The 24,857-nt window shown below is 47.0% G+C and overlaps 2 protein-coding genes across 2 annotated transcripts; one reads left to right on the plus strand and one right to left on the minus strand.

Annotated features, from left to right (window-relative positions):
• The first annotated feature begins 1,858 nt into the window (after window positions 1–1,858).
• Window positions 1,859–18,224, plus strand: CTC1 (CST telomere replication complex component 1). The gene is made up of 23 exons (XM_063150304.1): window positions 1,859–2,103; window positions 4,125–4,371; window positions 5,719–5,915; window positions 7,449–7,593; window positions 7,969–8,271; window positions 8,445–8,573; window positions 8,889–9,115; window positions 10,586–10,757; window positions 10,843–11,043; window positions 11,278–11,404; window positions 11,605–11,719; window positions 12,061–12,520; window positions 12,830–12,922; window positions 13,206–13,352; window positions 13,638–13,708; window positions 14,490–14,590; window positions 14,923–15,088; window positions 15,289–15,369; window positions 15,454–15,613; window positions 16,082–16,146; window positions 16,388–16,550; window positions 16,692–16,818; window positions 17,733–18,224. The coding sequence occupies exons 1-23, from the start codon at window positions 1,859–1,861 to the stop codon at window positions 17,891–17,893; spliced, it is 3,903 nt and encodes a 1,300-aa protein (XP_063006374.1). The 3' UTR covers window positions 17,894–18,224.
• A 2,186-nt stretch (window positions 18,225–20,410) lies between these two features.
• On the minus strand, window positions 20,411–24,573 carry VTCN1 (V-set domain containing T cell activation inhibitor 1). Its single transcript, XM_063148418.1, is given in 5 exon segments — window positions 20,411–20,565; window positions 21,245–21,523; window positions 23,074–23,421; window positions 24,421–24,547; window positions 24,550–24,573. Coding segments are annotated over 5 exon segments (885 nt in total). The 5' UTR covers window positions 24,559–24,573; the 3' UTR covers window positions 20,411–20,443.
• Window positions 24,574–24,857: the final 284 nt, after the last annotated feature.

A 24,857-nucleotide genomic window follows, 5' to 3' on the forward strand; every position in this document is an offset into this window, starting at 1 on the left:
TCAGGAGGGAAGGAAATAGCAGAATAACCTGTTATCAGATTGCAGCCATCTCTAGCGATAGAGGTGGAAAAGATTTTTTCCTGTTCTTTTCCTAGTCTCGAATGAGGACAATACAAAATTAGCCCCTAAAGGGAAAATTCTGGCACGCATTCTGTGAAGGAGGAAATCATGTTTTTAATTAATAATGCTGTTTCAGGTTTAGCACTTGCTGGCATGTGAGTGGATGAGGCACATCCTTCAATCTTCCTGGAGCTTCAGCCTTCAAAAAAATAAAAAAGGCAAAAACCAGCTTCACTTCTCTAGAACTACATAAATGTCAAAAAATCCCTGAGAATCTTCACATTTGACTCCTCCCAAGTTCGGGGAGGGACGTTCTCACTGCACGTTTGACATTTACACCAATGTCAAATGCATCACTGCACATCCACTTCCCATCTTTCACCAGAACTCCAGGTCCAGGCCTCCCTCCATCCCTGCCACCTCCCTGCAGCCTGCCAGGTCTCCAGTGCTTCCTGAGGTCCTGTGGCTACGGGCTAAGGCCCAGAGGGACTGAGCCCACCCTCCTGTCTCAAACCAGTGGCTTGCAGCTCGTCTGACAGCCCAGCTGCTTCATACCCAGCCTGCAGAGCTGTGTTGGGCTTGCACAATCAGGTTCTGGTAGCAGGGGGACGACAGGGGTGGCTTCTGTGAGGAGCTGCCAGAAACTTCTGTGGTGTCTGGCAGAGCCACTGCCAGCTGGCTCCGAGGTGGATGCACCGCCGGTCAAGGCCAAGCCCGTGAGAAATGGCGGCAATGCCTCTGTGATAACCTATTTAAGAAGGAAAAAAAAGTTATTGTGGTGATGTAATTGTGGCTGGAGAAGAGCAGAGTGAGAACATGTGAGAGGAACAACCTCGCAGACACCGAGGTCAGTGGAGACGGAGGGGGTGAAGGTGCTCTGGGCACCAGAGCTGAGATTCCCCTGCAGTCATGATGAAGACTATGGTGAGGCAGGTTATCCTTCTGCAGCCCATGGAGGTCCATGGGGATGCTGAGATCCACTTGTAACCCACGGAGGAGCCCCATGCTGGAGCAGGTGGATGGCTGAAAGGCTTTGACTCCGTGGGAAGCCTGTGCTGGAGCAGGCTCCTGCCAGGGACCTGCAGTGCCCTGGAAAGAGGAGCCCACACTGGAGCAGGTTCCCTGATGGGACTTGTGATCCTGTGGGGGACTCACGCTGGAGCAGGCTGCTCCTGAAGGAGTGCACCCTGTGGAAGAGCGGGTCATGTCGGAACAGCCCTGCTGTCCGTGGTAAAGGTTCACACTGGCGAAGTCCGTGGGAGGGCCGTGCCGGAGGAGCAGGGGAAGGATCCCTCTGTCTCCCTGAGCAGCGGCAGGAACGACGCGTGACGAACTGACCGTAACCTCCATTCGCTCTCTCCCTGCGCCGCTGAGGGGCGGGAGGGGCAAGGCGTATTTAAGATTTATTTAACTTCTCATTATGCTCCTGTGATTTTGCTTGTAGTAAATTAAATTATTATCCCCAAGTTCAGCCTGCTTTGCCGGTGACGGCAATCGGTTAGCGACCTCCCCGGTCCCTGTCTCAACCTGTGAACGTTTCGTTTTACTCTCCCCGCCCTGCCCACTTGCGGCGCCGGTCAGTGAGCCGAGCCGGGCCGGGCCGAGCCGAGCCGAGCCCAGGCCCGTCCCACCGCTCCCGTTCCTCTCCATCCCGCGCGGAAGGGGCGGGAACAGCCGGGGAGCGGCGGCGGTGATTGGACGGAGGGCGGGGACGGGGCGGAGCCCGGCGCGCGCGCGCGGCGCTTCCCGCCGCCGCCGCCGCGTCGCCACGGCAACGGCGGGGCCCGCGCGGGCTGTCATGGCGGCGCCCGGCGCGGCGGTGAGTGAGGGGCCCGGGCGGCTCCGTGCCCTCTCCCCCGCCCGCCCGGCGCTGAGACCCCGCTTCCCTCCTTTCCCCCCGCAGGAGCAGCGCTGGCTACGGGCGGCGCGGGACTTCGTTCGTGGGGCGCTGGCGGGGCCGGACGGGCAGGAGGCAGAGGCGCTGGAGGCGGTGCTGCGGTGCCTGCGGAGCGCGGGCGGCGGGGCGCTGCCGCTCGGCTGCAGGTGACAGCGGGGCGGGGGCGGCGGGGGCTCCGGTGCCCACACGCGGCCCTCCGGTGAGCTCGGCATGCCCGGATGCCATGCCCGCCCCGGATGCCGCTGTGGGAAGGGTGCTGCCGAACGCGGTAACCGCAGGCGTTCCTTCGGCCTCGGCGGGCCCGCCGCCCTTGCGGGGCGATTGAGCGCCGTCTCCGCCTGTCTGCGGTGACCGAAGCGGGCAGCGCTGCCGCACCGCACAGCCTTTGCGCGGTGTGCAAAACGCCAATCACTTGTTTTTAAAATTATAAAAGTTTAATAGTAATAAAATGGTTATAAAAACAGTAATGCAATTAGAGTAATAATAATTTGGACAATTTGAATTAGGATAATATGAGACAACAGAGACAAAGAGTTACGGACGTCCAGGTACCTTTTTCTGGGCAGCACGAGCCCAAAAAAGGGCACACATTAACAGAGGATTAACCCTTAAAAACAACAGCCTGTTGCGTATTCATACACTTCATACATGATGCATAAATTCCATCCAAACACAGGATTCTGTCTGGTCATCCTCAACTTCTTCCTCAGCGCCTTCGAGGTGGGAAGAAGTTCGCTTCTTCTGATAAGACGGCAATAAGTTCTTTTTCTCTGAAAGATTTAGGTGTCATGTGGCTGCTATCTCAGTGTGAGTCCTTTCTTTAAAAAAAAGCATCCTACATAGCACAGTTTCTATTTTAACATTTTTAATAGCCTAAAACTGTATTTAACACACTACTTAAGAGAATTAATACAGCATTACTTTCTAACACAACACATGCAATATTAATTTTAATATTTGTGAAAAGCCGATCATAAAATACGCATTTTTCACACATGGCAGCTTTCCAGCTGGATCCCGCGGGCCCACATGGGAGCATGCTCCTGGTCTCCCAACCTGTTGGCCAGCTGAGCTCAGCGTTCGAGCATGTGCTCCTAAAAAAGGGGGATCTAGGATAACGTGGTCCATATTTTAGTTGCTAAAAGGCTTTTGGGTGCTCACCATCATGAAAAACATGCAGCTCATTGAGAGATATCCGTATTGGAAAGTTTGGCTTGTCTGGATCTGTTTCTCGCTCCAACTTGTGGGAGAATTAAAATCTCTGGCACGACCGGTTTTGGGAGAAAAGGTCAACTGGAATTGATTAGGGATTTGTGACCTTTAACTAATAGTTAATAAATGCAGGTGGTTGATCTTTCACACCAGCTAAACTTACCTCATTTAAGCCATATTTTTCCTGTGTATTTTATGACATTTAAACCAGACTTTGGTTCATATTCAGGAGAATCTATAAAGAAGAGCTGAAGGTGCTTGGTATTTCCCTTCTGTGAGGCCAGTGGTCTGTTTGTGTGCTACATCCAAGATAACCACCCAGCTTTAAAGCACGAGGAGAGAGTCTGTTTGCTTTTGTATGTCATAACCATGAGCCAGTGTCCTGCTGTAATTCTGATTTCTCCCGAAAAGCACTCAGCACATTTGACAAAAACACAAGCAGCACTGTGCTTTTGTGGATCATAGGTACCAGTATTATTACTGGTGGTGCTCTGTCCCTGAAGATGGAGCAGTTTCAGCCTATGGAATTTTCAACTAATCCCCTGTTCATTTTCCTGCAAAATGCACAGCCTAACTACCTGTGTAAATTTATGTCTTCTGATTAATTTTTCTATACCTAATTACTGTTTATTGCTGATTCAGACCCATCACTCATCTGGATTAGTTTCTTGCTTTGAACTTGTGGTCCTCAACTAATCCAGTGAAACTCTTCAAATTCACACCCTTTGAATGTGATTATGTCCTGCTACTGAGCAAGTGGCTATTGTGACTAGAGCTCCAGTTTCACAACCTAAAATTGTCAGTGAAGCTCACTGGAAACCAGTACCAAAATCACTGGCTGGAGAGCAGTTGTGTTGGCTCTTTCAGTGGTGATATTAGGGTGCTTTGTAAACTGATTTCTTCACACATCCTGCTTTTATCTTGCTTTTTTATTTCTTTCTTTCTTTTTTTCCAGTTTCATCTCCATCTCTGACCTACAGCATCAGCAGCACATACCGTGCTGCAGCCACCTGAGCTGGAGCACTAAGGAATTTAAGGAATGGTCTAATCAAGGACAAGGTGCTTTACCCATGCAGCACACTTTGCCAAGGACTTACCTGATCCTGGTTGGCTATTTAACAGGTGGAAGGCAAGACAACAAAGAAAAGCTGGTAGATGGTTGCCTGTATGTGAAGGACAATACTGGGATAATTCCATGTGAGGTATGTCCCCTTTCTGAGGGGTTCTGTGTTTATTCCCACTCCTGGGCCAGTGTCACAAACCACCAGGGGCTTCAGGTGTTCTGCCAGAGTCTAGTGAAGGAAGTAACGGGCAGGAAAACAGCAAGCTCACATCCTGGGCAGAGGATAGAACATGTGGAATGTGCCTTTGCTAGGAGAAGAAGTGCTGAATGTACTGGCATGGAAAGAGAGAGACAGCCAGTACAGTTCTGTTCTATTCACCACAGTACAAGGTGTCCTGGGAGACTATTGTGTTTGTGGCAGGAAGGAATGATGAATCTGACTCCATGTTCTCAGAAGGCTAATTTATTATTTTATGATACTATATTATATTAAAGAGTACTAAACTATACTAAAGAATACAAGGATACAAGAATACTAAAGAATATACTAAAGAATATAAGGTATATATACTAAAGAATACAAGATACTAAAGGATACTTACAGAAGGGTAAAAAGATAATAATGAAAACTCGTGACTGTTTCCAGAGCCCCAACACAGCTTGACCCTGATAGGCCATTGAGTCAAAACAGTTCACAGAAAACCAATGAAACAATCACCTGTTGGATAAACAATCTCCAAACACATTCCAAAGCAGCAAAACACAGGAGAAGCAAATCAGATAATTATTGTTTTCCCTTTTCTCTGAGGCTTCTCAGCTTCCCAGGAGAAGAATCCTGGGCAAAGGGATTTTTCCAGAAAATATGACTGTGACAGGAGACCTTTCCACTCTTTGCTGAATTCCAGCTAGTGGATAAGAAATAACTTTCAGGAGAGCTGTACTATGTACGATGACATACTTTCAGGAAATAATAGCTTGCATGACAGTTGACTTAAAAGGCTCCTGAAGGTAATTGCAAGTGGAATTGAGGTAACAAATAACCCCTACAGTGGTGATGACAGAGCACTGAAGTTGTGCTTTCCAATGAGACAAAGTCTAGGAAAAAGTTGTGTTGGTAAGAACTTCTAACTGAAAACACAGGGGCAAAAGAAAGCAGGAAAGAATTTTAGAAAAATAGTCTGAAAATAACTAAGTCTTGCATTGAATTAATTATCACCTTTCTGTGAGGTTGTGGCTACAAACAGGAAGTGCTAGCCGTAGAGTTCAGCAAGTCTGTTGCATATTTGCATCTGGAAGGACAGAAGTTCTCTGTGCAAGGTAAGAGAGTGGGCAGAAAACCCTGCTCTCATTTAGTGATGAAGCTGGCAGTAGGAGAAGAGTTTGTGATGCACATGCAAGGGTGTATTGGTAATGAACACTGCAAGTAGTGCTGAGAAAACAAACTGAAACTCATCTCAAGCTTCAATCTCATTATCTTTTGGTTTAGCTCTTGCACTTTGAACTGGACTGGCTGGACTCACTGTTTGTCTTCCCAAGCTGGTCATATATCCCACAGACAGACCAGAGTGCAGCAGGGTACTTGGAAATCCTGGTGGATCCAATGCCAGTAAATGCCCTCAAGGAAGTACTTCACAGCATTCCTGTCACCTCCCCAGTGCCAGCTGAGCCACTGCTTACCTCCAGGTAAACACCTGCCCTGCCCAGCTCCTCATGGCACTCTTGCTCTGGCTTGGCAGGTAACAGGAAGAGCACTTGGCTTAGAAAGACACAAATTCTATTTCTGCCACACGTGAAGCATAGCAGCAAGTGGTGGATGTAAAAGTTATACAACAAAGTTATACGACTTTTCTTTAGTCTTATGTTTCCCAGAAGTTTACTGGAAGTTTTTGTTCTGTAATTTGAAAAAATAGGATGAATTTTAAGTATTTATAGATGTAATTTCAAATTATAGAAAGAATATTAGAACAGTGTTGATTCAATTGTTGATTCACTCTTTTGATTAGCGCAACTTTTTTTCTTTTTTAATTCTTATCAGATTACTGAGATAAAAGTGCCAGTAAAATGTCAACTGATAGAAGTAACTGTGCTTTAGTTTACAGTATGTGAAAATGAGCCAATGGAATTGCAAATCTTATTGGAGTTGATAATTTCGAGTTGTGCTAGTTCATATTTTATCTTCTTGAGTAGAGAATCCCTAGTGTAATTTAATTACAATAAAATGTCACTAATCGTGCTGCTTGCATTTCTTTATAGTTATCTTTTGTTTTTATTGGGTTTATCTGCTTCAAAGAAAGTAATTTTAAGGTTAAATGTTTGATTTAGCTCAAGGGACCTTTCTGAACAAGAAGACTCTTTCCATATTTCAAGATATGTTCTCAGACTTTTAACATAAAGCTCCTTTGTTATTAAATGATATCTGACCAATTTTCCGTGTTACAACTAAAATGTTACAGTGAAGTGCTGGTACCTGCTGTGTGTCAACTACTGGTCAGGGTTTTTTTAAAGTCATAAGGCTAGATAATTGTTTAGATGTTTTGGAATCAAGAATGCTTTTGTTCAGAGTAAGCAGGATGGTTATATTCAAGTCCAGTAGGAGCTGAAATGAAAATTACAAACATAAATTTTTTTGAATTTTTTTTTTTTAAATCTTTTGAAACGTAGGTTGGAAACAGCAAACAGAATTTATTTAATAAATATCATCTCTCTCACCTCTCATCTGCTTTCAGTTTTGCTGCTCTTTCCCTGTGTGTCAAGTTTGTTAGAAAGAGTCCATTGTTGCTTTCAGGCCTCCTGTTCATAGGCTTGCAGCTTCCACAGTTCCTATGTCATGTTCCATGGACATAGGAATCCAAGTTCTGTTTTCTGCAGAAGAATTGCTTGTGACTTTTTTCTTCTCCTTTAGACCAACAATTAGTTGCTTGTTTGTGGTAATGTCTTTTATAACATGGCTGTTGCCATGGAGTGTGTGAATTTGTTCTTCTGTTCCTTCTGTCTTCAAATGCTAAAATATCAAAAGGATTTAGTATAGAAAAGTTAAGGTACAAATTTTGTAGTCAAGTATTGTTTTGAAAACCCCTCTGAGAGATTGACCATATTGCTTTGTTGGATCTGTTATTCCCGGAATGTACATGCTGCATATTTGTTTATTTTGCTTTTGGGATACTTTGAAGCTTTCTTTCATCTCTGATTTCGGTTGCCTCTTCAATTGCCCTCTAGGATTCCGCGTAAGAAAAGATCAAAGCTTACTGTAGCAGGGGAATTGACCAGACTCGGGCCTCTCCTTTGTGTTCACCACAAGACATTCTTCTTTCTGTTTCTGAAGTGCTTTGCATCTGCTGTTTGTGTCCCTGTGCTGGTGCAAGTAAGTACTTGGAATTTTGCTCACAAATTCACTATGTGGATCTGTGTATGTGCTAGCTGATTAATTCTTTGAAGCTTGCCATTGATTTCCCAGTTTGATTTATTCTCCCTGTTACTAGCGATATATTTTTAATTGCACCCAGTCTACAATAGTTTTGGTATGTAAGAAGTCTAGTTCTGTGCCCTGCCAAAATACAGTCCTTCTCCCTCATGCAGTTGCAGTGTCCCTGAATGTCTTGCAGATACAGTCATTTTGCTAAGAGTATGAGGCAATCCTCTGGGTGGAAAAGGGTTTTTTGGGTGGGATTATTTAGGTCGAGAAATTTTTTTTTCACTGGAGTTGATGCTGATGTTGCTTTTTGTTTCTATGCTCTAGAAACCCAGCCAGCTGCTGTGGCATCGTGTCTTCCAGCTGGGTCACAGGTACACAATCACAGGCCTGAGTATGTCCAGCCTGAAGAAATCTGGACAAACAGTGTTCATCACCAGTGCTTCTTCCTGCCTTCTGCCCTACTGCGCAGAGCAGGTGAGGGAGCAGCCACTGGACAGTGCTTCACAAGGAGAATCCACTCAGTCTTCTTCCCTTGAGGCTGCTGAGCAGCTCAGTTGCTCCTTGCAGCTGGAGGCTGAAGAGGAGAGGCCAAGACCAACCAAAGAGTCCAGGATCATCTCCTATGTGGTAAGGGTTCATAGGCTTAGCCTTCACCCTCTCATGCACTGGGGTTTCAGCTCCTGGCCTGCTAGGACCATTATTTTCATCATGAGTTTAGTTTCTTACTGCTCAGGCCTGTGAGTCTCTTATATTTTGTGACTCCCTACAGCCCTTTTGCTTTCTGTTTGCTTTCTGTTTAGGGATTTGTCACCAAAGTACTCAATGTCCAAGCTGGTCTCATTTTACTGGATAACCAAGTCTGCTTGTGCCTTGCTTACCAGCCCCTGCTGAACTCTGCACGGGGCCTCCGACCGGGAGCCTGTGTGCAGGTAAGCTGAGGTTTGCCAGGAAAAGACTCAGGCCCTGGGGATGGCTTGTGAGTGTGTGGGTCAAAGAAGGCTGCAGGAACATGGGAATTATTTCAGCAAGTATCTGGAACAAAACTGGAGATCTTGCTGCCTGGACTCAGTCGTGAGAGTTGATATGATTATTATCTGATTCCTCCCTAAACTCTGCGCGGTGCCTCAGGCCTGATTATAGACAATCCAGTAGAGTGAGAAAGGATTTAAGGTGGGGTGACAGTTTTGGGGGGTGGTGGCAGACTGGCCATCTCTTGTCTTACCCTCTGTGTCTGTGTCTCCCAGCTCATCGACGTCCACCTCCTGCAGAAGCCTCTGGCCTCCTTCCCCTTCACTGTACTCGGTGCCTGCCTGAACAGCATGGTTGTGCTGAAGAGTTTCTCAAGGCTCAGCACCCCCTACGAGCCCCTGGCCTCTTCAGGAAATCTCTGCTTGCAGCTGCTCTTCCGCTTCAATCTGGGAATGCCGCTGTACCTCTGGCTGGTGAGCCTCCTGGAGACCTTTGAGCAGAGGTGAGGACAATTCTTCTGAGGTCAGCACATGCCTCAATGTGCTTTGTAGGATATCTGGGTGTCTTCTAGACCAAAGGATCACAAAATTACTGTGCTTGGATAGTACAAGCAGCAATTGCTTCTGGTTTCATGGCCTAAGTAAGCCATTTATCCAGACTTCACATCCTGTGCAGTTGCTTGTTACCTTGCAGTTGCTCCTAGGAGAAAAGCCGGTGCATTTTTCAAGTGCAGCTGAGGTAAAGGTCTTGGGAAGCTGCAGTGCTTCTGAGCATTGTGCTCACATAATCCTGCCTGGAATGCTTTGCCCTGAAATACAGAAGCACCATAGGGTGTCTGCTTCCCTATGTGGTTTGTTTGGCAGATCAAGGTGGGTACCGAGGCTGAAGCTGGAAATTGGTGCTACAACTAGATCATAACTGATATAAAGGCTCTTGTGTTCTGACTGTGCACAGAAGCAGCAGCAGCTGTTCAGCATATCACTTGGAGATACTCTGAGTGTTCCCAGGAGTGTGATAATTTGTTTTAGAGTCTCTGTCTTGGCAGATTTTCCATCCCATGCTTACCCCCAAGTCTTCCAGATGGCTTCCTGCTCTCCCTGACACTGCAGGATGCTGTGAGCCAGTTTCTGGATTTACTTCTGGCTTCTGTTAGTGAAAATATTCGTGTTTGTTCTGAAGCACTTAGGTTGATCACTGTGACTGCTGCCTTGGACTTTAAAGTATATACATTTTACTGTCAGTGAAGTAGCAGCTTATAGAATGCTCAGTGTTCCTGTGCTTTACTGGCACTGTGGAATTTTGACATGCTACCAATAAAACAGCTTCAGTTTTGCCTTGGGAATAATGCTAACTATAAGTTTCAGTTTTTATTATGTTTTCCACTTTCTTTAAATGTGATTTCTCAGTCCTGGTACTGCTTAAGAATTGTTCCAGTGAGAGCTATTTCTTTTCATTTGAGTTCACTTTCTGTCATATTTTGGCTGACAGTGTGATCACTTCCAACCATTCAAAAGCAGTAAGCTAAACTTATGAAATTAATTTTTCATGAGGGAAATGGAATAAGAATAGTCTGTGGTTGTTTCTGACTTGTGTTTTTGCATTCTGTGAAAGAAAGCCAAGTGTACCTAGCATGAGTAATCATATCATGCCCAGCCAAAAGGCATGGAGATCTATTTGTGTGGCTTAGAGGGAGATTATCTTTATGTCATTTGTTTCTCTGGCCATTTGGGTTTTGAGATTTTGCCAGTCTTTTAATTCTGTGGATTTTCCTGTTTCTTGTCTGCTCAACATAATTTGCATTTGCCTTAAATGCTCTATTTTTTAATAATTTCATGGGTTTTGTGATCTCTTTAGTTCTTGTCCTATACAGTGTATTCACTAAAAACAAGCAGAAGGAGTCCCTGACTTAGATGCAAGACTCACTAAAATGCAAGGACTGCCTGTGCTTTTAATGGTCATGACTTTTTTTCAGGTTTTCTTGTTTCTTTGGGCGCCGTCGACTGCTTAGCTCTATGCACCAAAACCCTGGAGCTGCTGAAAAGTTCCTTGTCCCCCTTCTGCAAGCTATGGTGCCAGACAGAGAAGAAACAAGAGATATTTATAATGAAATTCTATCAGAAATACACCAGTGTCCCCTGCAGAAAGTGAGTAAATGTTCTTTGAGCTGTTTCCTGTTTGTCTGATGGGAAGAAACTCAGGTGATTTGTTTTTTCTCTCTTTTGTTCACAGTACTTGCCTGTGAACCCTCCATGCCAGGCCCCATCTCTGTCTACAGTTTGCCGTGTGGCAGAGCAGAAGAGCTGGGAGGGCTTCAGTCCATCCCAGCTGCTTTCCCCCTTGGAGGCACAGCACATGGGCACCCAGGAGCTGAATCGCAGACTGGCCTGGTCCTACTGCACACTCTCAGCTGAAAGTTTCCAGCCCCAACTGGTATGTGCCTCCTTCTCTTTCCTGTCTGTGCCTTGAGAGCTCCTGCCTCTCACCGTGCCTTCCAGCACCCTGTCCAGCACATCCCTCTTCCTCCTGTTAGGAAATGACTCTGCTTTTCTCTCTGTGGCATGTGGAAAACAGACTGAATTTTAGCTGCGGCTACAGACACTTTGATTTCTGGCTTTCAGGGACAGGAATTGTTTGATGCTTTTTGCAGCTTCCTTTCTGTTGTAGATACTCCTGGGTGTGCTGAGGGTCTCCTCCAGGAGCAGTTTCCTTCAGCTGCAGGACAAGAGCAGCGCACTTTGCTGTGTGATCTCCCGTAAGGATGGCAGCCCCTTTGCCCAGACTGCTCTCATAGGTATGTCCCACTAAACTGCATTTGAGGGCTGAGCTTTTGCTCTTCTGCCTTCCAGCTCCAAAACAAGGAAGAAGACACATTGTGTGGAGATGCTGAACTGTCACTGCCTGACCTCATGACTTTAAAATGAGGATCTTGACCTTACTGGTTTTATGTTCTCTTTTTATTTAGCTCAGCTCTTTTCTCTGATGCGTTTGCAGGATCACTCGTGCGGGTGGAAAACTACCAGCTTGTAGTGGAGAGATTCCTTAAGACTGATTTTCCCTCCTGGGAACACCTGGAAAATCTGGAGCATGTGAGAGAGAAAAAAACTAGGTGAGTCCCTTTATTCAGTGATCAAGTAAAATCATCACTTTCCAGCTCCTTGAGTATTTTGGACTATGGTAAGCCTTCTTACCAACATAGCATTTCAGTGCCAAAGCACCCATTCCTTGCTATTTGCATAAAATGAGCTCTTTCTCAGCAACAAAGCCACCATCTCCCTTTTGTTCAAGGTACTTGCAGCCTGGGAGCGGCCCTCCACTTCACTCTTTCCCTCTGCTCCTGCTGAGTACCTGTGTGGCACTCACCAGATGCGTTTTTCCCAAATAAGTGTTTGTTTAGGACAGCCACGTGTCAGGAATAGGGAGTTTCACTGTTACCATTTGTCATTTCAGTGTCTATGTGCAGTTCTACTTGGAAGATGTTCAGGTTCTCTGTGCTGCTGAAGGACAAATCCAGAAAGGCCTTAGGAGTGGAAACAGCTCCTCTTTGAGGAATAAGAAAGATGGCAGCACAGCATCTGAGCTGGAAACCCCAGAGGCAAAAATGCTGAAATTGGAGAATCCCAAGGCAGACACTGGCAGAGAGAACTGTCAGGGGGGTGAGAGCGGCCCCAGAACAACGAGCTGTGTATCTCAGCTGTTCCTGGTCACCCAGAAGGAGGGCCTCATGTCACGCAATTACCAGCTGCCCACAGAAGGAGATAAAGAGGCACATGAGCTGCAGCGCTGTTTCCAGGCCACAGTGCTGTGGCTGGGCAGACCACAGCTCTGGAGCCACCCCAGAGAAACTGGGAACCTATCGGAGCTGGAGGACACTGGCTGTGATGGAGAAGAGGGTGTGACACAGCAAGAAGTGAGGCAGCTTTGGGGTGTGGTTTGATTAGTCTGGGAGCTGGTTCCTCTCAAGGGAGCCTGGGGGGTAATTTAGTATCAATGGGAAAGTGATTTTTGTGTTGGGTGCCTTTGTGTGTTTGTGCCAGCAAATTCCTTCTTGTACTCCAAGCAAGTTCCATCTTCTCTCTGTCACCTTCCTTTAAACGAATCTGCCTTCTCTTGTCAATCAAGACATCCTGTGGGCTGGGCTTGCTCTCTTTTGACTGTATTTTTCATTCCATACCTAACAGTTCTCATCCCCTCTCTCTCTCTCTCTCCCTTCCCCCAGCAGGCACTGCTGCTGTTTCTGGGGAGGTCTCTGCGATGGTTTCCATTCCTGCACGTGGACGGACTGTATCGCTTCACTGTGCCCTGCTGCTCGGTAAGAGACAACTCTTTGTGCTGTTCTCTCTTGGAGACTTTTGCTGAGCTGCATGTGGAAGTTGAGGAGTCAGACGGTGACTAAGCTGTTTTCAAGGTTTGGAATTTCCTTCTGTCGTTCCAAGAAACTGCTTTCGTTCTGTGTTTGATTAAAATTCTCAGAGCTCTGAGTTCAGTGGATTTTTTTTTTCTTTTGTAACCACTGTTCTTCACTTTTTCCCTATTGAACTTTAATCTCCTTTTTTCTAATAGTCTTCTGCCTTGCCTTATCACTCTTATCTCAGGACCTGGAAGTGTTTTACAACCTCTGTTCTCCACCTGTGCCAGCAACATTCCTGAGCAGGCCATCATGCCCCCCGTCGTGCCTGCTTGTCCAAGATAGCTGGCACTTAGAGCATGAGACCTGGATCTCCTGTCTGCCTGAGCACCAGGTATGCAGTGCCTTATTGCACAGGGCTTTCACAGGCTACCTGTAGGTCTCTCCAGAACTAGCTAGAAGTTATCAATATACAGTGTCTTGTTGGTGAAACTGTTCTGCTCTAAGTTCCATCAGAGCCTGGTGCTGGGCTTCACATTTTCCTGCTTCAGAATTCATCTGGAGAGGAAGCATGAGTTGCTTGACCTAGCTCTGAGCACACAGAGCTTGTCTTTTCTGCTCTGGCTGGGGATGCCTGTAAACTGCAACCCATCTGAGGCTGTGTCTCCCTCACTTGTAGCTCACAGCCCTGTCAGTGCTGACAGGCATGGACCAGAGAACTGCCTCCATCCCAGAAGTGCTTAGCAGCAGGTATGTTGGTCTGCCCCAAATTACAACTGACTGTGTCTTAGGGAATGGCTCTGTGGTAATTTTTATTGGGAAGTGCTATATTAAACTGCAATGAAATATCCACCGTGGGAATGTGGTTTGGAAAATCTGTGTGCAAGTAGTTCAGACTTCTCCCATCCTGGTTATTTAAGGTAAAGGGATTGTAGGTGACAAAACTGCAAAATGGTGTCCAGAAAATGGTTTGGCTACTGCTGGTGTGGACTAAGCCCCAAAGGTGTCTCCCAAATTCCTGTCAGAAGTGGAAACAAGCACAGCAGGGAAAATCAGGCTGAATGTATATTTTTGAGGTTTTTTTTGTTTTAGATTTTTTTTAGCATACCTTGCTCAAACACATAATAAACCTAGAACTTTTCCATTCAAAGCATGTTTAATCTGGGGTGATATGTATGGACGCTGGATTTTTCACCAGTCCTTTATGGAAAACTGGGGGGTTTTTGCTTGGCTTCTTCATCTAATTCAGAAAAACAATTAGGGGTTTAGCAGAGAGGAAGGCTGTAGTGCCTTACTCTTCACCTTCACTGCTGAGCCTGAAGCAGCAGAAAGCAAGGTAAAGGGGCCTCTTGTCCCTGGGAGGGGTACGCTGCAGCAAGCTGCCCTCAGTCCAGTAGCTCAGGTGCTCAAGGGCAGGTTCCCCAGAAACTGGGCTTAACCAACAGTGCTCCACCTTGTTGCAATCTTGAAGTCAGGCCTTCTTCCACTCCCTTTGTCTTCAGGCGGGACAAAAATCCTGGTGTGCTCTCAGTTTCACAGGTTCCCTTGTTTCTTTCTGTGGGGAGATCATGGAGAGGACCTTGTGTGCCTCTCCCAAGAATGAGAAGCCACCTGGCCGTCCAAAGCAGACAGGTAAGATTGTGGCAGCCTGTTGAGAAGCAATAGATTGGTTCTTCTTTCTGTTTCAGAGAGCCAGTGCACTTGGCTGAGTGTGCCGCTGCATCTGGGAATAGCGGAAGTATGCCAGGATATTGCATCCTGTTGCATGTCAAAGGGCTTGGAAACTGCACACTGTGGATGTGGAGATGGGAATGGGAATGCAGTATCCAGAAAACCTGGGAGGTGGAATGGTGACAGCCTCATCACGATGGGAGGAAGAACCCCTCTAGCAGGCCCAGCTCAGAGACAGGCCATGCTGCCTGTGTGAGTGAGCTCATGGTCTGTGTGGTTCTGTGCCTCCTCAGAGACTCTGCTGTCCAGGGATCACAGTGTGAAGCTCAGTGTCTCAGCTGCTCCAGGCTCCCCTGTTGTGATGGACATTTACATTACTGCCACCTACCTGCAGCACCTCAGGGGCTTGCTACCTGGAGCCAAGATCCTCTTCCAGAACTTGGAACGCAAGATCTCAAGGTGCTCCTGTCTTTAGAGCCCTGACCTCTTTTACTGTCTTTGAAACCATCTCTTAATCTGATTTCCCACGTGGACTTGTTCAAACCTTCATCTCTCCCAATCCCTTAGCATAAATTATTTTCCTAGCCCAGCCATCCCAAGAAAACTTGCGTGTTTGGTTTCTGTGAGCTCTTTCTGACGTCTGCTCTTTGATATTGCAGATTCTGTAATGTTTATTGCACATACATTGCCTCCAGCTGTGTGAGCATCCTATCTCTGCCAGCTTCTCACCTGCCTTCTAAGTAAGTGTTGGGTCTGTTCTCATGGTAGAGTGTCCAAAGAAAGGCTTCTATGTTCCAAGCTTCTCAAATTGCTGTTTCTTCTAGTCCTGCAGGAGAAGCCTCATCCCCCTCACTAGTGTTTCTATCCAGCTTGAGACCTCAACTGCAAAATGTGGCCCAGGCCCGGATTTTATGCCTCTTGTCCTGTGTACTGACTGTGCGCCTGCAATGGATTTGCTCACTTTGCAGCTGCATCTTCAAAGAGGTATTCAAGCTTCCACAAACATAATTTGTGAGAGGTCTCGCAGATTTTTTATTCTCACACATCCTTTGCTACCATGTAGAAGAAATGAGAGCTCCTGTCTCGATTGCAAACCCTTTTTCCAGTGTCTGAGAAGGACTTGCATATTAGAAAGGGACCTAAGTAATTAGAAGTGTATATCTGATGTCAGGCAGGCTGGCAGCTAGGACTGGGGATGAAATGAGGGCACTGAAGAGGACAGTCCTACTCTGTTAATGCTCTGCTCTTCCCATGTTCTCTGCTATTTGGGATCAGCACCTTGCAGCAAGGTGATTTTTCTCCCCATATAAATTTTTCCTAGGGCACTCACTGGAAATGCAGTGAAATGCTTTACACTTTTGCCTACTTAATTAGAGAAAGATTAAAATAAGCAGTGGCCCTTCCCCTTCTCACTTACACCCATACACAGCTGTGTCTTTGTTCTTCCTTCAGGGGAGGTGCACCCGACACAATCCTCCATGTCCATCACAAACAGGAGTGAGGCAAGCCAGTGCACGGTAACTGCTGTGGGGATTGGCTGTGGGGAGAGGGGGGAGGAGGGAGCAAATTACACCACAAATAGGAGGGGGAAAATCATATCAGGGATGGGATGTGGACACAACAGCAAAGATGGAGTTATCACATCTTCTGAGAAGTGAACAAACTCTCTGCTGAGATGTGTTTTCTGGGGTGTGGCCCTTATGAGGGAGCAGGTATCGTCCTGCCCTCCTGATCCCAGCCTGCCTGCTCTCTGCACAGGGTGCTGGTGGAGGATGGAACAGGTGAAGCTGTGGTGCTGTGCAGGAATGAACATGTGGCAGCAGTGCTGGGCCTGAGCCTTCTCGAGTGGGAAGCTGTGCAGAACTGTGTGCAGAGCAGGGGCAGCGTGTGCATTCAGCACGGGGAGGCTCCTGGAGCAGGGGTGAGTGGGCTATTCCAGCAGCAATTGCAGCCTGCTGGGCTCAAGTCTCGGCTGGACGGGATTTCCCTTTGCTCTGGGTGTTGCAGTGCCTCCCTGCCTCCCACTGAACACTCCCTGGCAACACACTCTTTCCTTCCTCAGTGTCTAGAGGAACCTGAGGATCTTGTTGCTCATTACCTAAGGAGTCTGTGCAGAAGTCCTCTCATATGTCGCCCCATCCTGTTGGATTTCAGCCTAGACAGGAAGCCCTCCAAGATCCTGCAGCCTGGTAAGCAAGTTCTGCTGGCTTTTCTAATATTTAGTGTGGGAAGGAAGGGAGGAGGCATCTCACCAGGTTGGGGAAGGAGAGGTGCCTTCACTGCCCATCATAGCAAGAACTTTGAAGGATTTTCCTGGAATTTTGTATTCTGTAGTGTAGAACTAAGTTGACTAAGTTGTGTCTTAGTAGATCCATGGCTATAAAAATAGAGAAATAATATTATGGAAATTCCTAAAACAACATAGGATAAATTTTTCTACTTCACACAGAAACATTAAACTGTTCTTGAGAAATATTCCCAATCCTTGTCTGGGACAGGAATCTGATCAGTGAGAGTTACTGTGCAGACTTCTCAAATCAAGTGGGTTTTGACTGTAGATGGGACAGCATGTAGGATTGATAGCAGGCCTGGAAATCCTCTCCTGGAAATCAGCACTGAAGTGTTTTGAATTCATGAGTGCTGAGGTCTGAGCTCATGCTGCCACAACTGTGCAGTTGCTGTGTTAAGGGGACATTCTTCACACCAATTCTTCACACTGTTTGCACACGTACCTAGAGCTTAAGTTTGAGTGCAGGTGCTGCAGGGGTTGATTTGCAAAGCTCACCAGAGGATGCTCTGCAGTGGAGACTTTCTGGCTGTCATGTACACTGTAAAGGCAGGTTGCTGATACTGATAGAGGATACAAAGCTCAGAGCATCAGCTCTGTGAGCACACAGTTCACAGCATTCATTTCACAGTGTAGAATGTCTGTTTCCTGCAGGTTGGAGGGATGCTGGCAAAATGCATTCCTCTGCCTACATCCTGGAGTCATTCACTGTGCTGTCCTTTGAGGTTTGGCAGATGCCAGGCATCCCCCAGCTGTGGGCTAGAACAGAGCCAGAGCCCTGTCCTGAGTTGTTCCCATTGTATCCTTCTCCTGCAGCTCCCCTGCAGTTGCGGAATTTTCGCTCCGGTGAAGTGGAGTTCGTGTCACGAGTGGGGCCTCGTCCAAGCCTGCTGTGCCTGAAGGTGGAGGAAGTGGGACAAGATGCCTTAGGCTACCTGAACAGCCAGAGGATGAGCAGGACATCCAGTTCCTGCTGAGTGGGAGCCACTGCTTAATATCTCTCCCAGTGGGAGCGGAATTATGGAAATTCCTACTGTGATCGGGAGCTTTTTAAAGCTCCTTTCAGGGGGAGCACAAGCCTGTGAGCACAGGGTGAAGGGTGCAGTCAAGCAGCTGCTGTGACTTGTGGAATTCCTGAATGGTCACTCTGGACCATTGTCAGCCAGTGACTCTGGGCTACACTTTGGAAGAGAGATGTTCAGTGCTTCCTATGTGACAGCTCTTGCCTTGGGCCTAGGGCACGCAGCGTGTGCATTTGGTGTGGTAGTATCTACTAAATAAAGCTATGAAAATATTACTTAAAGAACACTGTATCTGTTTTAGTATCTATTTTAGTATTCAGTTTTCCTTGCTGTATGATGACCATTAACAAAACTATACAGTTCCCACAGGGTATGGTCTTCTTAACCTAATTGAAATAATTAAAATTACACTTTTGAAGCATCTCCTTCAAGAAAAGAAGGGAAGTGAGTCAGCTGCTGTTTGGAGACTAAATCACAGTGCTAAATGACAAGATTATTTGGGCATTGTTTTGCAGTTTATCAGGAGCAGCCTGAACATGAGGTGGGGCTGGTAAGAAAAGGCAGGCACTGAGCTGTGATACAGGCAGTGGTTTTTCTGAGCATGAGTGAAGTGTGTTCCCTCTCAAGGCTTGCTGTCCACTTCTGAGACCAAAGTGTGAGTGGCACAAGACCTGATAGATGCCACCATTCAGTAACATTGTGAGACTCCATCCTAAAAGGTTGCCAAAATAGCTTAAAGCTGAAGTCTTTGCAAATGTTGCTGTGACAGCCTTACTTTCTGTGAGTGCTTTCTGCAGAACAGAAAAGATTTTACTAAAGCTTCTCTCCACCCTCCAGAAAGAAAGCAAAACAAAACCAAAAAAACCCCAAAATAAACTATCTCAGTCTGAGGAAAATGTTGACTGTAAGTGATAAGACAAAGATTAAAATCTGGTTAAAAAGTGCAACTGAAAGTAGTCCTGTAATATGAATAACACAGTAGCAGAGAGAAATAGATAGGAAGTACCTGATAACACTTATTTAAAAAACAAAAAAGGAAAAATTCAGCTCTATTGTTATATCTGGGTTTAATAACTTTAATAACTTGAAGCTTCCAGTAGTATCTTACTAGTCTCCTTTTCCTCCTCGTGCTGTATGTTAGTTTTCTGTCTGCTGTCTGCTTATCTGTTCCTCTTTCATTTCACATTACAACTGCAATCATCACTCCTCATACAGGACTTTAGATGTGGTTTGTCTTTGCCAGGATATTCCAAACCTGCTGGCAGTTTTCTAACCCATTGCTGTTCTGCCATTCACATCTTTTTCAGCAGAGGAGTTTGATTTAAGCACTCCAAGAAGATGAAGGAGGTTAAGTGCCTCTCTTATTTACAGTTTTATTGGTACAGTCAGAGAATGACAAGACAAGAGATGGGTGAATCAAATCTGTTTGGGGGGAATTAAGATTTGCTTGCTTTTAGTACTCTGAAGGAGCTATTCTCAGCTCTATTGCGGGAAACCCTTTTCCTGTTTGTGTCTGACCTTCTGCCCATGATCAAAGCTCTGGTCACTGTGTTAGATCAGACAAGGGAACATACTGATTGTCCTACAATCAGAACTTTTCCTTTATGCAATTCTCCTTATCACATTCCTTGCTCTCTTTGTGAAGCCAGACAAAGTATCCTGTTGTTGCTGTGGGTAAGAAATGATAACACAGGAAAAATCAGCTAATTTCATGTTTGTACTACAGTGTCCTCTGGAACCAGCAGGAACTCCTAAAGCCCTCAGCCCCATAGGGAGGAAAGCCTGAAGTGAGTCCTGCCATCAACGTAGCTGTGATAACCTGTGTGGAAGGACAGACGTTTTCCTTTCAGCTGATTTTCTTTAGCTCACCCTTTCACCAGTTTTCCTCCAGGTCCTACCAGCCAAAGCCAAAGCCAATAAACACTGAAGGCAGCTCTCCTGTGCTTTGGCTGTGTAAGCCCTCCTTATTCCAGGTCTGCAGGGAATTGCTCAGGCTGGCAGCTCCCTCTAGCCATGTTCAAGGTGTCTGTAGTATTTACTGGAGACACCACACTGTACTGTGGAGTTGTGTGAGTAAAGTGGGAGCAAGCAAGGCTTGTACTGTAGCAGGTCTTGTGAGCAGGGAGGGAGAGCAACAAGCCTGTGCTGCCTTGCAGCCATGAACTGCAGCCCAGGTCCAGAGGGTACCCAGGAAAGAAAATGAGGGGACAAGTAAGAGCTGACAGGTGATGGTACAAGAGAGGGATCTCTGTGGTTGCAGAAAGTGATGGGAGAAGCCTGTTGCAGAAAGTGATGGGAGGGACAAGCCATGTGTCCCACCGAAAGGTGGGGATAGGGAAAGGATGGGCAGAGAGGAAAGACATACTCTGCCATTCTGGCAGGCTTGAGATAGGTTTGCTCTAGCCAAACTCCCTAAGAGGGCCTCTGTATATTGTATGTATATGAGTTTCTCTTCCCAAGCTTACCTGCAGGTCCAGCAGCGTTCCCGATTGCTGTACAGAGGCTTTATGTTGACAGCAGGTACAAGGGAAGCAGAAGCATCCAGTGACAGGCTGGAAAGGAGGATGACACTGACTCTGCATTCAGGTTCACCAGCTGCAAGTTGGTCACCTTTGTAGTGCTGAAATCTGTAGCAGAAGAATTATGAGAGGCTGCCAGAACAGGAACACAGCAGGGAAGGCAAATAAAGTGTGTATTTATTCCTTCCCATTTTTCTGAATATGGATGGAGGTAGACCCTGCCTCTTGTACTGGAGACCAATTGCAATGAAGTCACAGCTGTAGAAGCATTATGGTCCTTCTCATGTAGAACAGGAGAAGATACTCAGAACCTTTGTAAAGCTTGGTTTTCTATGAGTAAAATGGCTTTTAAAATAAAGGCATTGGGCCAGAGTCAGAGGTATTGTCACCAATATCTGCTAAAGGGGCCTGTTGGTTTGGTACACGAATGGGATCTAAGATGAACCGGCTAAAGAAAGTGTCAAAAGATGTGAGGCTTGGTTGGTTGGTTTGGTTTTGGTTAACATTCCAAGCAATACACTCTTTTGAAGTGTGTCCCTCTTTCTGGTCCCCTGGCAGTTCTGTCCCCTAGCCAAGGTGACAATACCATGAGAAGCATATGAGAGAGCAGGAGCAAACACAGACCCTTTCATTCACCCCAGGGACAGAGAAGTGGTTGGATTAGCCATGCTTTCAGTCCCTTCCTTGCCTGACTCAGCTGCTGCAGGAGCCCCCTGGTGCACCAGGAACACTGCTGAAACTCTCCTCTCCCCCGTGCCTGTGGTCTCGGGGTGCTGTTGAGCCCTACCTGTCACTCTGATGTTGGCCACAGCCTTGGCAATGCTGTTTTCAATCACACAGGTGTAGGTGGCATTAGCAGTGATGTTGTGCAGGAGGGAAACCACCTTCACAGTGATGTTTTTGGGGTTCAGCTGGTAGCTGGTGTTGGCAGCGAGGGGCAGGTGCTCCCCAGTGTCACCACAGGCCATCCAGCGCACGGCAGGGCGAGGGAACCAGCGCGGCGCTTCGCACTGCAGCGCGTCCTCATGGCTTCCGTGCTCCACCTGCACCACGGGCATGCTGAAGGCTTTGGGAAGGAGGGAAAACAGGGAGACACTCAAAACCAGGCAAGTGATAGGAACTGGGCATGAAATACCCAACTGCATCTACCAGTCCCAGGTATTTCTAGGCAGCACAGCACTGCCTGGAGCCAAGCCAAAAACAGGCTCAGAGCTCTGTACAGGTTGGGCTGTGGGAGGATGAGCACAAGGGATCCAAGGACTCCTAGGACATAGCAGTCCAGCTTGACAGGTTCTGCTAAGGTCATGACACATCTTTAGTGTCTTTTAGTTATTCTTAATGGGAGAATGATGATTTACCCTCTCCACTCACTGAGAAGGGGGCCTGACATACACCTACAGCTTCACAGAATCGTTAAGGTTGGAAGAGACCTTTAAGATCAACTCCAACTGTTAACCAAGCATAAAGTCCACAACTATACCATAGCCATAAATGCATGTATTTTTATTTTAAATCTCTAGGGATAGTAGGTGACTCCACTACCTCCCTGGGCAGCCTGTTCTAGGGCTTGATAACCCTTTCCATGAGCAAAGTTTTCTTAAATCTAAACTTCCCCTGGGGCAACTTGAAGCCATTTTCTCTCCTGAGCAATCCCCTGAAGACCTGGAATAAGGAGGGTTTACACAGCCAAAGCACAGGAGAGCTGCCTGCAGTATTTGTCCACTTTTGTTTTGGGTGGTAGGACCTGGAGGTGAACTGGTGAAAGGGTGAGCTAAAGAAAATCAGCTGAAAGGAACATGTCCATCTTTCCACACAGAACAGGTATTACAGCTGTGCTGGAAATAAAACCCATTACAACATTTCACATGTTCTTTCTAATGCCTTTTCTGTGTAGATTACTTTAAACATCCAATGAAGCAACACAAAAGTAGGCAGAGCCACCAGGTTTAAAGGAGGGATAGGGGACCAAGTCCCAGTGGAACATTTGCAACCCTCAGGCTTGAGCCAGAACCCTCTTTCACTTGAAGAGGTCTGAGGGCTTTTCCTCACCCAATGTGAGCTGTAGGACAGGAATTCTGGCCACAGGGATGAGAGGGAAGGGTGCAATCTGGAGGAGACCTGCAAGGGGTTCATCCCTCAGTCTCAACATGAGGTGACTGCTTGGGAGGTGACTTGTTATTACAGCTAAATTCATCTCACTGGAAGAGGCCAAAGATCTGGTGGTTTTCAGATCTCTCCTGGAGGACTGACTCTTGTAAATATGTAACATTCAGGTATGTATGATATTCAAGGTGTGCTGCTTTGGTAGTAATTTTAAAAAACCGAATACTTCAGAAAAACTGATAAAAATATATTAAATATGCTACAGTTTTTACTATGCAGCACTTCTGGCTGGAGATACATCATAATTCTAGAGAGAAAAAGCTACCATGTTATCAAGAGTATACCCTTTTCTGGAACAAGGATATCAAAAGAGGTGTTAAGGCCATAAATATCCTGTAAAAGCCAGAAATACACCCTACTCAGGGGTGTAGCAGCATCACAAGCACAGGTAGGTTCAACCAAGCCACACTAGCACGTGTTTTGCAGCAGGATTTTGCTCCTTGTAGCCCTCACCTCCTGTCCTGTAGCGCAGCACCGCTGCCCCGCTCCCTCTGGCTGTGGTGACAGAGCACTGGTAGATGCCAGCATCGGAGAGCTGCACATCCCTCAGCTCCAGGGAGGCATTCCCGCCGATCACCTGGTCCGCAAACACGGCCGTGCGGCCCTGAAATGATGGATCCTGCTCTTGCAGGTGGTCCTTCCCTCCCTTAAACTCGTGAACCAGCCCAGCTACTCCCTCCTTGGCCCACTGGATTGCAATGCTGTCCATCCGGATGTCGGGCTCGAAAGAGCAGCCCAGGATGCTGCGCTGGCCAATGTTCCCCAGAGACGTCAGCGCCGTCACACTGATGGAGTGTTTTCCTGCAAGGAGAGAGCAAGGAGGCTGGAGAAAGGTGAGGCAGCACGCCTGGAGAAAGGCCAGGCTGCCCTGTGGCTGTCATGGAGCAAGCCCGAGGCTGAACGGTCACTGGCACACAGCAAGGCCTCCAGTGGCTGCCACCAGTGCTGCTGGTAGAGGCCAGCTCCCATGGATTGTATGCCATGATAAAGCATAGGAGTGTTTCTGTAGCAAAAGAGTGCTTCAAAAAGCAGCTCTTCTTACTTGTTTGAGAAGAGTTCACATGGTATTTTCTTTTTTACTTATATGTATCAGCGATTTTTCTCTTTGCAGCTGCCAGAAAAGCGTGAATTTTATGTCTTTTCTTAGTCAGGACTTCCCTTTATGCAATATAAATGTGATTGGAAGGCATAATGATGGCAGAGAAATAGCAGCTCTTTCCCCCTTACTGAAATCCAAATATTTTTCTTTCATTTAAGAAAAGTGAGCATCTGAAATCCTTAACTGCAAGCCTGAGAATTTCCAGAGCCAGGCCCTCTTCCCCATGCAGCCCTTCCCTACCCATCCTCACTCAGCACATTCCAAGGAAGCTGCATTTTGGCCAACACCAAAACAACACATTTGTGTTGTCTCTGAGGATCCTGGGAAAGGCGCCCCATCTTGGCAGATGCTCTCTGATTTCACAATAAATCATCTCCCATCATCTCCTCCTATCCAGGAGAAGCAGCAGAGAATGTGCAGGACTTTATGTGTAGGTTTGGGGTTCCAAGCCCAAGGGAATTTCAGCTGCACTGAATTTCACCACTACACCTCCAGCAGCACAGACTGCACTACCCCTACCTAGCCTTTGTTAAAGGATGGTGGGCGACACTTCCACACATGATCACACCTCAGCCTGTGCACGGGATGGATACACAGAAGTAGAGGCAGGGCAGAAGTTCATAATCCCACCAGTCCCACTGCAGGAAATCTTTGGTAGTGGCTTTGGTAGTAATTTTAAAAAACCGAATGCTGTCACACACCTGAGACACCAAAACCAATGATCAGGGCGATCACTGCAGCCAGGATGACAATGACTGTAGTCATGCTGTTGGGGAAAAAGGAAAGGACAGCGTTAGCACAGAGCCCACCTCCTTCACAGCCCGTGCCATATTGTCCATCTGCAGAGCTGCCTGCAGGAAGGAGGGGGAGGCAGGTGAGCCACAGACCCACAATGAGGTGGGTGGGTAGAGCACATCACCACAATAGGCATGAACATTCAGCTGAGCAGCCCTTGTCACCAACAGTGGGGGACCACGTGGCAGGAGACCCAGGCCTTTGAGAGAAGGCAGCTGGCCCCAGGGCAGGATGCTTCTCTCTGCCCTCCCAGGTGCATAAGCAAGTCAGGCAGTCCCTGCTGGTGCTTGTGAGTGACCAGGGAGTGAGCAAAGCCCCTGAGCCCAGGAGACACCAGGTACAA

Source organism: Melospiza melodia, chromosome 2, assembly GCF_035770615.1.
Source record: "Melospiza melodia melodia isolate bMelMel2 chromosome 2, bMelMel2.pri, whole genome shotgun sequence".
NCBI lineage: Eukaryota > Metazoa > Chordata > Aves > Passeriformes > Passerellidae > Melospiza > Melospiza melodia.